Source organism: Malurus melanocephalus, unplaced genomic scaffold, assembly GCF_030028575.1.
Source record: "Malurus melanocephalus ecotype Western Australia unplaced genomic scaffold, MMel_1.1 scaffold_128, whole genome shotgun sequence".
NCBI classification, from domain to species: domain Eukaryota; kingdom Metazoa; phylum Chordata; class Aves; order Passeriformes; family Maluridae; genus Malurus; species Malurus melanocephalus.
The window spans coordinates 1,435,909-1,446,876 of NW_026623360.1; the positions used below are offsets into that span (position 1 = coordinate 1,435,909).

General features: G+C 41.7%; 1 protein-coding gene across 1 annotated transcript; it reads left to right on the plus strand.

Annotated features, from left to right (window-relative positions):
- The first annotated feature begins 2,156 nt into the window (after positions 1-2,156).
- On the plus strand, positions 2,157-6,709 carry TMEM52B (transmembrane protein 52B). Its single transcript, XM_057370574.1, has 5 exons — positions 2,157-2,575; positions 3,177-3,220; positions 3,907-3,945; positions 4,845-5,011; positions 5,421-6,709. Exons 1-5 carry the CDS (start codon positions 2,528-2,530, stop codon positions 5,669-5,671), a joined length of 549 nt encoding a protein of 182 aa, XP_057226557.1. The 5' UTR covers positions 2,157-2,527; the 3' UTR covers positions 5,672-6,709.
- Positions 6,710-10,968: the final 4,259 nt, after the last annotated feature.

Consider the following 10,968-nt stretch of genomic DNA (forward strand, 5'->3'; position numbering starts at 1 on the left):
AAATAGAAAAATCAGTAACAGTATAACTTCCAATTTGTTTAAAAGACAACCCCATAAACAGGAAAAGGCTGCCTCCTGAAACAGTTAAAGACAAGCTTCACAAGCCTTAAAGGGGGGAATGTTGCCAGATGAAGAATTGTTTGCAGCTGGTGGATTAATGCAATGATCATTCTTGGAAAACTACTGGCCTATGGAACTGCACAGTGCTTATTCTGTAGGAAGAACAACTGGAAAGCAACCAGCCCAGTTGTGCCAACTTCTACCAGTTCACCAGGCATTGGGGTCACCAACCATCAGGGACCACCAAGGAGACCCCAGGACAGAAAAACACATCTGCAGAGAGGATGATGCACAATTAAAGATTTCAGGGAAATCATTACCAAATTTATCAAATCAATGATAAAGTGTAAAATAAAGTATCCAAACAGGAGGTTTTCCTGTATTCACCATGCAAAATATTTCAGAGGACATCCCTTCATGTATCCAGCTGAATAAAGAATGCCTGCTGTTAAGGAGTTTGTATTTTTACCTMTTCTTGGTAACACTGGAAGCACAGCAATGCCATAGAAATTGAAGAATAGTAATYAATAAGTTTCAGTTAGAATTAATTACTATATCCTTTTGGAGGAGGTCAATGTTATGTCATACTGCTGCTTTTTCTTTAGGGAAATTTTTTGGCACTTTATCTGGTGTTTCTCCAGTWGGATCCTTGTAAAATTTGAGATTATCAAATGACTGAATTTCAGCTAAAATCAAGTGTTTATCTATTGCATTATCACATTGATAATGAAAAGCCCTGAAAAACACTGGTAATTTGTACTTGTTTCCCGCATTGAATCCCAGCAGTTTCAGACGCTATGCATACAAAGAAAGCTGTTTTACAGTTCTGCTGGATCTTTGCTTCTAAGACTTCTATAATATACAAAAGAATTTAGAAGAAGGTGACAAAAAGAATATTGGTCAATTCCCATGTAAATACCACATCAATAAGTCATGTTTTTTCATGGGTTTTTTTTATTTCTTACTGTACATCAGGACTCAGAAACCTTCTTCCAGCAGTCTAGGATGGATGGATGGATAAACTACTGCTAAGACATGTTTATACTGCACCATTGCTTTTTTATAATTAGAGAATGGCAAATGGGTTTTAGCTTGCCTTGGGAGAAYACATTATATTCATGAATCCATTGGTTCTGCTCTGCAACTCCAAGAGGCACCACCAGGGCTAATGATTCACCAGTTTAATGTGAAAGGACTGTGATTGTAACAAGGGGCAACAAGTCTCACTCACTGCTATCCTGCCTTKAAAAAACATTAATGCACTGGTCCCAGGTGGTTCCCAAACACAAATAGTTACACATTAGTGCAGAGCATTTTTTTATGTCTCAGTTATTCAAAAGAGAAAGATTAGGAGAACACAATTACATGCCTGTAATAAAACTCTGMATGGCTGTGAGCATTAACAGAATTTTTAAGCAATTCTACAAGACAGAGACAATTTATGGGTCATTGAATGGAACCTGTGAGTATAACCAGCTGCAGGACAAATAATATCCAGGACAGGAGAATCAATATGTATTCCATGTCCTGCAAGGAATTCAGGGGGATTTGGCTGGCCATGCAGGAAATTTGGGAGTGGGACCTGTGAGTAAACTCTCAGCTGCMGGACTGGCACAGCAGGACAAGAGCAGGTAAGAGGGATGATGGCTGAGCCTTAAAATGGGAGGTACAAGAGTTGCTGCATATGAGTAGGTAGATATAGAAATAGGTATAGATATAGATACAGAAATAGATATATAGATATAGATGCATATGCACCCATATATGTTGCATATATACACCCTCATATATCTACATATACATATAACTGCATATACGTATATGTGTGTCTATATAATGCTGGATATAGTTATTACATGGCAAATTCTTTCATTTCCAGTTCAGTAGATTGGATTCACAGAGGCAGGACAATGTGAGTGCAGGGGCAGAAAAAGGTACTGGAGAATGGAGAGGGATCTGAACTCCATTTAAACAGGTCAGTAACATGACCTTCAACCCACTCCCCTCAGGGTAGGGGCGGAGAGAGAAATAATTGGGAATGAACAAACTCAGAGACCCTTTTCTGCTCATAGAAGGGAAGGGTCAGGTCTGCAGAGATCTCATGATGCCCTTCACTGAACTAGTTAAACATCTAAAGTAAGAACCTGTAGCCACTGCTCTTCTCCTGATCTGACTGGAAGGCTTTAGAAATCCCTTCAAAAGAGGAAGAGAAGCAGCCCAGTAGAATAACAAAAACAGACAGGCAGAAACAATCAGGAATTGCCAGTGACAAAAGGGAAAGAGGGAAAGCAAAAACCTGAAGGGCAGAAAGAGGTAGAGTAGGAGGAAGAGATTGGATTCAACACACAGTACAGAACCTGCTCCTTCTCCTGGCTACTGGACTGGKGAGGATGAACTGAAAGTAGAAAAGACAAGAAGACTCCAAGCARCTTGAGACACCAAGAGGCCACAGAAACACCTTACAGGGATGCATAACTCAGACATGATCTACTTTGTTGTAGGGTGTTTCTTATGGGTAAGTCACCACTGACATTCCTCTTTATGGGGTCTCTGCTCGATTATGGAGTTACCTTAGAAAGATGGAGGGCCATTAGTCATAATAATTTCCCTGATRKTAGAAAGAGCTGGACATATAAAAGGCMCACMCAGARAAGATAGTATTTGCTGCTATTCCAGAGATGGCAACTCAGATGTCAGGGTACCCAAGAAAAAGGATTCAGAAGGGTAGGACTGCTGGAGGGACAGAGCAGTTTTCAAGCCRRAGTRGGTACARTATGAAGCAGGGTATTWAAATTTTCATAATATTTGAGCATGRAGAAGTATAWACATGGCTTRTGGTGGAGAAAGGGAAAGTTGTGGRGAGGATRAARKTAAGAACAGTACTAAATAGGATTTTAAGGACTGCAGTAAATTAATATATGAAACAATGCAGTTGGTATCACTGTAACTTCAAATCTACAGCAAAAAATATAGGATAGAAACAATGGAAGATAGATAAAAGTAAGTCCTTACTGTAGGAGATCCAGACTTGTAACAGTCCAGGTAATATATAAAAGATGCATTTGACAAAGATTTCATTCTCTCTACCTATGTCTTTTCTGTTTTTTTYCTTCTAGTTCCCCCATGTAAGAGGTGAGGAAGGCTGCCTCAACGCTGAATTGTAAGCATTTGTCAATCTTGCTCTTTTTGTGAGAAAACAATGAACAACAAAAGCAATAGTAGATATGGGTGTTATGACATGATGGTTGACATTTTCCAGAAAAGCTTATTTGATTGTACTAAAAAATAATGTAAAATCATCATTACTTTGAATGTGGAGTGTATCGATTCCTATTTTATTGACCAACATCTCCTCCATGTGGTATTATCCTACTGTCTATTTGCATTACTGCAATAGTTAAGAGCTTTCTGATGTAATTTTAATTGGCTGAGATTAGGAATTTTGAATCTAACTTCCCTTGAAAAAATGGTTRGAAATATACTGCTTTGATGAATACTACTATCAATGTAATTGGTAAGAATAATCAAAATTATATATTGACAAAAACAAAAAACCAAATGGGAATTCAGATCTCTAAGGTTTGCAAATGGAAGTGGGCAAGCATAAATATCAGGAAAACAATAAAGAGATAAAGCCAACAGAAGGGAAACACAACTAACAGGGATAYTGATGAGGTTGGACAACTGTGTCTTCCACAAAGCGCAACGTGTTTCTCATCATTGTGCCTTTTGGAAGCTGGACAGTAAGTGAGGAGCATGAGGGGAGATGGAGAAGGRTACCACAGGGATCTTTCCATTTATTTGGTATTCTGTGGATAATTATTTCTTGTACCCTCTTCTCTTCAGCTGTTCAGGTACAGAATGGGACCGTTTGTGGTATATCTGGTAAGATAACATGTTTAYTCTGACTATCTGCATCTCTAGACAGTTCCAGTAGCAAAGGATGGGATTAAATGTGACCTGCTCATGTGTGATGCCACCCTCCAATTTTCCTTGGGATGCTCTAATGCTGTACAGGAGGAAAGCAACCCCTCAGCTGTCTCATTGTCTTTAACAAAAGTTGACCTWCCAGGCTCCATTTTCATTTCACATATTTAGTCATATGAACTATATTAATAAGGCACTCGTGGCACAATATGCCTTTGAAAAGACTCACTTTTGAAATAATTTCTGTCTGATTTCTTAGTCATTCTCAGCAGGGTGAGATCCAAAAGAATCGTAGTTGTTGACTATTAGAAGGCTGCTTTAGTAAGGGTACAGACAGAAAATTGCTAGATCGAGCTTTTCCTTTCTGTCACTTGTGATGAGATGTCTGGAATAACTAGTTTTTGTCTCCTAGTACAAAACTGATGTTGACAAACTGAAATCAGTCCCCTGGAGAGCAAATAAAAAGAACCAGGTTTCTTCGGCCTGGAAGAGGCTGTGGGGGCAGCATAATTGCAGTTTTCCACTACCTAAAGGGGGRTTTTGAGAGAAGATAAAGACAGAGACCTCTCAGAGGTGCTCAGTAGAAGCACCTACGGTGGCTGACCAAGCTGCAGACAAGAAAATTCTGATTAGACAGGGAAAGAATGCTTCCCCTGAGGATGGTACAGAACTTGAACAGGTGCCTGGGGAGGACAAGGGATCTGCATCCCTGCAGACTGTCCAAACTCTGCTGGACAAGGCCCCAGGTGACTTTGTTTAGCTTTGAGGTTAGCCATACTGTAAGCAGTCAGAGACATTAAGAAGTATCCTGCAAACAGAATCCTTCTGTGCTCACTGTGTGTCCCCTCCCTTTCCAGGCTGGTGCTGGTGATCGGGGGGCTSGTGCTCCTGTGTGGCCTGGTCTCTGTCTGCGTGAGGTGCTGCTTCCACTGCCATCGCACAGGGGACGAGTCGGGCCCTCAGCCCTACGAGGTGACGGTCATTGCGTTTGACCACGACAGCACCCTCCAGAGCACCATCACTTGTGAGTTGGCCTTCCAGATCCTGGGCACTTCAAMACCCTGTGAAGAGAGGGGCTGCACTGTAAAGCCCAGCCGGGGACACACCGAGGCTGACAGAGGGAGGTTCATGGCAGGATGGAGGGAAAGCGACCTCAGTACAGGCTACAAATTAAGGTGCTCAGCTGTGAGACGTGTTTGGGTGGAAWAAGGGCAGCTACAGTTTTCAGTGGCATTTCAGGAGAGAGTAATTGTGGGATGTTGCCAGCAGGATTTCACACACATTCCTTTTAGGGAAGACTGAAGGGGCAGGGCAACGAAATCATTCTGGCTGTGGGGAGAAGAAAAGCCTGTGTCCTGCAGATATCCTTGCCCTGCTCTAATCACATGATSCTTTCAGGGTGAGGCAAACATCTTGGGTTTCCTCTCTTGCAGCTCTCCACTCAGTGTTTGGGCCTGCTGCCAGGAGGATATTGGCGGTGGCTCACTCCCACAACGCTGCCCAGGGACCAGCTCCCCTCTCGGCAGCAGACACCCCTCCCGTGTACGAGGAAGCTCTGCACATGAGCAGGTTCACAGTCGCCAAGGCGGGGCAGAAGGTGCCAGACCTGGATCCAGTGCCGGAGGAAAAGCCACAAGCGTCTGCCGAGGGCAAGGATGCCCAGTCAGCCCTCCCAGGACACTAATGTCTGGTTTTACTTCACAGCAAATCATACAGGATGGTTACMTGCAGAGACTAACACAGCTGGGCAGGGTTTTAAGAAATTCAGATTAACTTCCTTAGTCAATTGAGAAAGGGGAGAAAAAGTAACTAAAATTCCAAATATTTGCAAATCTAGCATAGCTTAATGGCGCTTCCTGATACCTCCCTGAGATAATTTGCATTCTCTAAGCCCACTTATTACAAACACACAACACTAGTATCACACTTTGAACAAATAAGCAGGCAGCAGCATCAAGGTGCTGAGCCATTTTGTAGGCTGGTGATCTGCAAGGTTACTGCAGACACAGTCTTATTCCACTTGCCTTTAGCCTAAATTCCCTCAGGATGGCAGAGATAATGGTCTTCAAAATGGTCTTCAAATGGTCTTCAAATGGTCTTCAAAATAGGAAGAAAAAGAAAAAAAAAAGACATTTACAATTGCAAAGGTCTATTATGATCCCGTAATAACACCAAACTTCTGGAAAGTGCCAACCACTTACAGTAAATTAAAAACAAAATAATAACAAAAGGAAATTATCTGCATGTAAGTAAAAGACAGCAYGCATACAGACAGTGTGTACAGAGTGTGCCCTAAATGGATACATGGAATGAACAGAGTCTGGTTTTGAATGGTATATAAAGCAATTGTGAAATAGTAGGCATGAGCTCTTACATTTGAATTCAAAATATTATATATGTACCAACAGATCAAAYAAGGGGAGGAGAAAGAACACTACCTCTAAAATAAAGCTCAATCATATTTTCAATGTATTCATATAGTCTTGTTTACTAATTCCTAATGTTGCTGTCAAAACCAAATCAATTGATGTAAGACCATGTAAAACATGCAAGTTATTTCTCAGACAGAGTAATCTGAGAGTCTCTCTTGGTCAATACAAATATGTTGAACCATCCAGAAATATTAATCAAACTGGATGGACATAGGAGTGGCCCATCTGTAAAATCTTTGATTAGGCAGTCAGGAGAAGGTGAGTGTTGAACTGTGTCAGTSTTGTCTCTACCCTGGATTCAGCATCTGAAAACATTAAAACGCAATGACATCAAATATCACATGATGATATATTCAGCCATTAATAAATTGAATGTATATGTTCATGTTGATATGAATGCACAGGTCACATCTTTTTGAAATGCCTGCATGGCCCTTCCTGCTGAAGTACCCAATTCCCACTTTACCTAATATGCTGGTCTTCTTTCCTGTGAAATACAGAAAAYACAGTTATTTTGTAGATAAGAAGAAACAGGACAGTGTTGGATAAGGTTTAACATGGACAAGGTCCCAAACATGTTTAGGAACCTAACTGCTGCTGAGATTACAACCACAGAAAATTTTAGAGAAGGTTCACAAGATAGCTTCAGGGACAGAATAAAGCTGAATTAAACAACCAAAATATCTTCAATAATGTTCCAAACCTTGCCCAGTCACTGGAATTTTGTATCTAAAGGAATTTAATGAGGGTCTTGATTTTGAGGTCACAAACTTCTTCCTAAAAAGTCTAGTCAGTGCCTAACTGTATTATTAGTGAGTGATAAATTGGAATGGACTAAGTGAAGTGACACATAAGTTTATGATTCTTGTGCTATACAGTATTCTTCAATCTTAGAATCATAGAATGGTTTGCGTTGGAAGGGTCTCTAAAGATGATCAAGTTCAAACCCCCTGGCAAGGGCAGGGACATCTTTCACTAGAACAGATTGCTCAGAACCCCATCCAACCTGGCTTTGAAATAATAATAATAATAATAATAATAATAATAATAATAATAACTGTTTGTGGAACACCTGTTAGAGTGACCTATTTTATCAGCTGCTCTCTGAAGTGCTGTCCAGGCCTGACTTCACCAAGCTGCAGAACATTTCCTGGAAGGCTCTTGTTTACTCCACAGTAAAAGCCTGAAGCAGCAGAGACATTTGAGCTTGATAAACATGTGTCAAGTACCGTCAAGCTCAGAAACTCCCTGGAAGTCTTCACAGTGGTTTCCAGGGGGAACATCCCACTCCTCCTGCCTGCAAACTCTGAGCTGTGCAGGCAYTTAACGTGCCATGGGTACTTGCTCCACAGGGCAGCAATCCTGCCTGGCAAGTCGAGTAGTCCCAGTGCAGGAGCAGTCATTAAAGCATGCTTCAATTCCTTCTCATGCTAATTAGCCTGCATTTTTAGTCTTTTTACTATCTTTTTCCCAGATAGTCTCAGTAATTGTTAGTTTCTTCTTCATCTCTGGTTTCTGTGTCTTTGTGGTTAATAAATTCTGCATTCTTTGTGTCCAGGTCTCAACAATAAATTTCTCTCTGAGGAATAAGAGCACTGAAGCATGTCAGTCCCTAAACTCCTTATTTGTTTCTCTAATACAAGGGCATCACCCAGAGTTTGCCCAYCATCCGTTAATTAGTTCATGGATTAAATCCGTTTAAAGCAATTTTCCTCCCCACACGCTGCACAGGCTGCTTTTTCAAGAAATGCTAACTTGTTTGGTAACAGTGCCACCCTTAGGTTCCCCTAAAACACAGAGCACTTGAGAAAAACCGGTTTTCAAAAACACCCCACTGGCCCGGCTGCTGTTGTCGTTCCTTTGTTTTCACAGGAACAATGATGCCCGGCCCCAACAGGCCACTCCCAGTCACTGGCTGGAACAAAGGGGATTTCAGACTCTGCTTTTCAGGTCTGGGGTTTTGTGCTTTACTGCTGCTTTTGATCACGGAGCAAGGTATGTTCCTTAATCTCCTCACGAAATCATTTGTATGCATTAAAGCACCTTCAGCTGAGGCTGGATCATACAAGATGTTTGGGAAGAATGAGGAGCTTTTTTTGTAAAATAATAAGAAACGCTAGAGAACAGAGCAGTGTAGAGAATAGCAGTTCAGCATAGACAATACAGAGCCCTTTCCTAGAGGAAAGGAAAACATTTACACAATTAGACATTGTTTACTAGACGAGTGACTAACCCTGTGCCCTCATCCAAGACCAATGTGCCCATACTGGCTCTGAAGGTACTACAGATCCAGTGCCAAGAGAAACTGGTGACCAGTCACGAGGGATATAGGAGAGACACCAGGCAAGGAATGTGCCATGGATGGCAGCAAGCAGTCCAGAATCTCAAATGCCTTCAGGTATGCCATCTGTCGTTTAATCACCAYTCAGATCACAAAGCACAAGTTTTCTGACAAAAGAGGCTTTGATATGCAGAATCCACACTGAAGATTAAAAAAATAAATAAAAAAAAAGTCAGTCTGCAGAGGCACAAATAAAGTACCCAGGGGGAGGTAATAGTGAAAGAAATACCCAAGGGAGAACAGAGTTATAAGTAGGAGGACTGTGTAGTACAGCACAGGCTGCAAGCCCTGCCCCCAGAATCTGTGCAAATATTTTTGTCTCCTGCTCCTATGGCTACAGCATTGGCAGCGCTTGGGAAATCCCTTTTAGAATGCACCCACATGACCTCCAGACACAGCAGTACAGTACGTGCTCGGAGCTGTTCTGGCACTCTGGGTTAAGAGAAAATATATTGTTTTGAAAGTCTGTGGAGGACCACTTTGTGCTGGCAGTCCAAGGTAGGAAAATCARCCAACACCATTTCCAGTTCCTCCTCTAGCAAACAAATCCAGAACGTGGGGTTTGTCACATGCCCGTGGCCTGACATTTTAACAGCCCTAAGTCAGATRTTTAGGTGTTGGTCACTCTTTGTGCATGTATCATCTTCCTGCCTGTTTTGCCAGTGACGTTACTGTTATTATTAAAGCTGAAGGAGAGAGCTGGGAATTCAGTGCTTTATGAAGAGGAAGTGGGGAAGCAGGAGGAGAGAGTCTTGGGGCTGTACATYCAGGACTGCACCATCAGGGCAGGAAGAGTTCAGTAAGGGCATTTGCTGAGGAGAAGTCACTACCAATATACTCACAGGCCATGAATTTGTATCAGAACAGGAAAAATCCCTGAGTCTTCTCTCTGATTCATCATGGGAAATCAAACTATCTTAGCTGTTTTGTGAGCAGTCCTAGGGATGAAAACAGCAATTCACAGGACAAAAGGAGTTTGAGTTCAGGCTGTTAAAATTGCCAGAATATGTTGGTGGTTTGGGTCAGKCTAGAAAACTTCCTGTCTTTGTCCTTGAGGAAGAGGCACCTACATCACCACAGACCTTTAGTACATCTCAGCAACTGCTATCCCACAGGCAGCTAGAAAGCAAGGAAGACAAACACAAACTTCATTTAAAAGTTTTAATGCCATAAAACCAGAATTTTCCTCGGGTCTAAACCTTGGGWTTCCTTCAATCTGGGCTATTTGCTACAGGACTGCAAAAAATAATGCCTTCCTTCTGACTCACTACTCTGAGCTCCTCTGACACTACCTGGAAACTATGGGGAAATGTTTATATATCCTAACAAAACATGTAAGACACAAACATGTTGATGATGCTTCCTGTATAAACCTTGTGCACACAAACTAGTGAAGACTGGGACAYGCTGCTTGGTGACATTCCCACTGTGGGCTGCTTTGTCCTGAAGAGATTTGGGTGTGCACCTATTGGAACTGACCATTAGCAGGTCACACTACCTCATACTGAGTAATAAAAGTTTGGAAAATAAAAGACCTGCCAGAGTTTTTGCAGRCACACTTCAGCCATCCCAAAATAGATGTCATGATTCAAGTATGAAAAATCCCGCCCCCACACACCTTTTCCCACCCTTGTTCATCCTCAGTCAAGACATCAGCACAGGGTTGAATTAGGAATCCTGGGTCTTCTCCCCTCTGCCTATGGTGTGGCTGTGGRGAATCGCCTTATGCATCTGGCTGTTCCACTCATACTCTACTATAACAAAAACAACTGCACAAATAAAAAATCAGCCTTGGAAAATTCTGCTTCCTCTGGATAAAGTATGCAAAGAAAAAATAATTTAGTACAATCCAATTCATTGTCCCTAAGGTAGGAGCAATTGATTTTTGTGCTGATTTGAGCATGCTGATCCATTCATTAATACCTGCTCTTCTGGTGAWCAGTGAATAATTGTGAGTGGATCCAGGAGAAAAAAAAATAAATATATATATATATGTATATGTGTCAGTTGAGTAAGTGGGCCAAAATTGGCTTGCTGTTTTGGCTTGTTTGCAGTTACCTTTAACTGCCTGCTATTTGCAGCACGCATCTGGTGTGACAATCACATGGCACTTTCCACCACTTGTTTAACCGAGATGCTACAAACAAGGCAACAATCCAGATCCAACAGCCACGGGAACAGTCACGAGAACTAGCTTTCTTTTTCTTT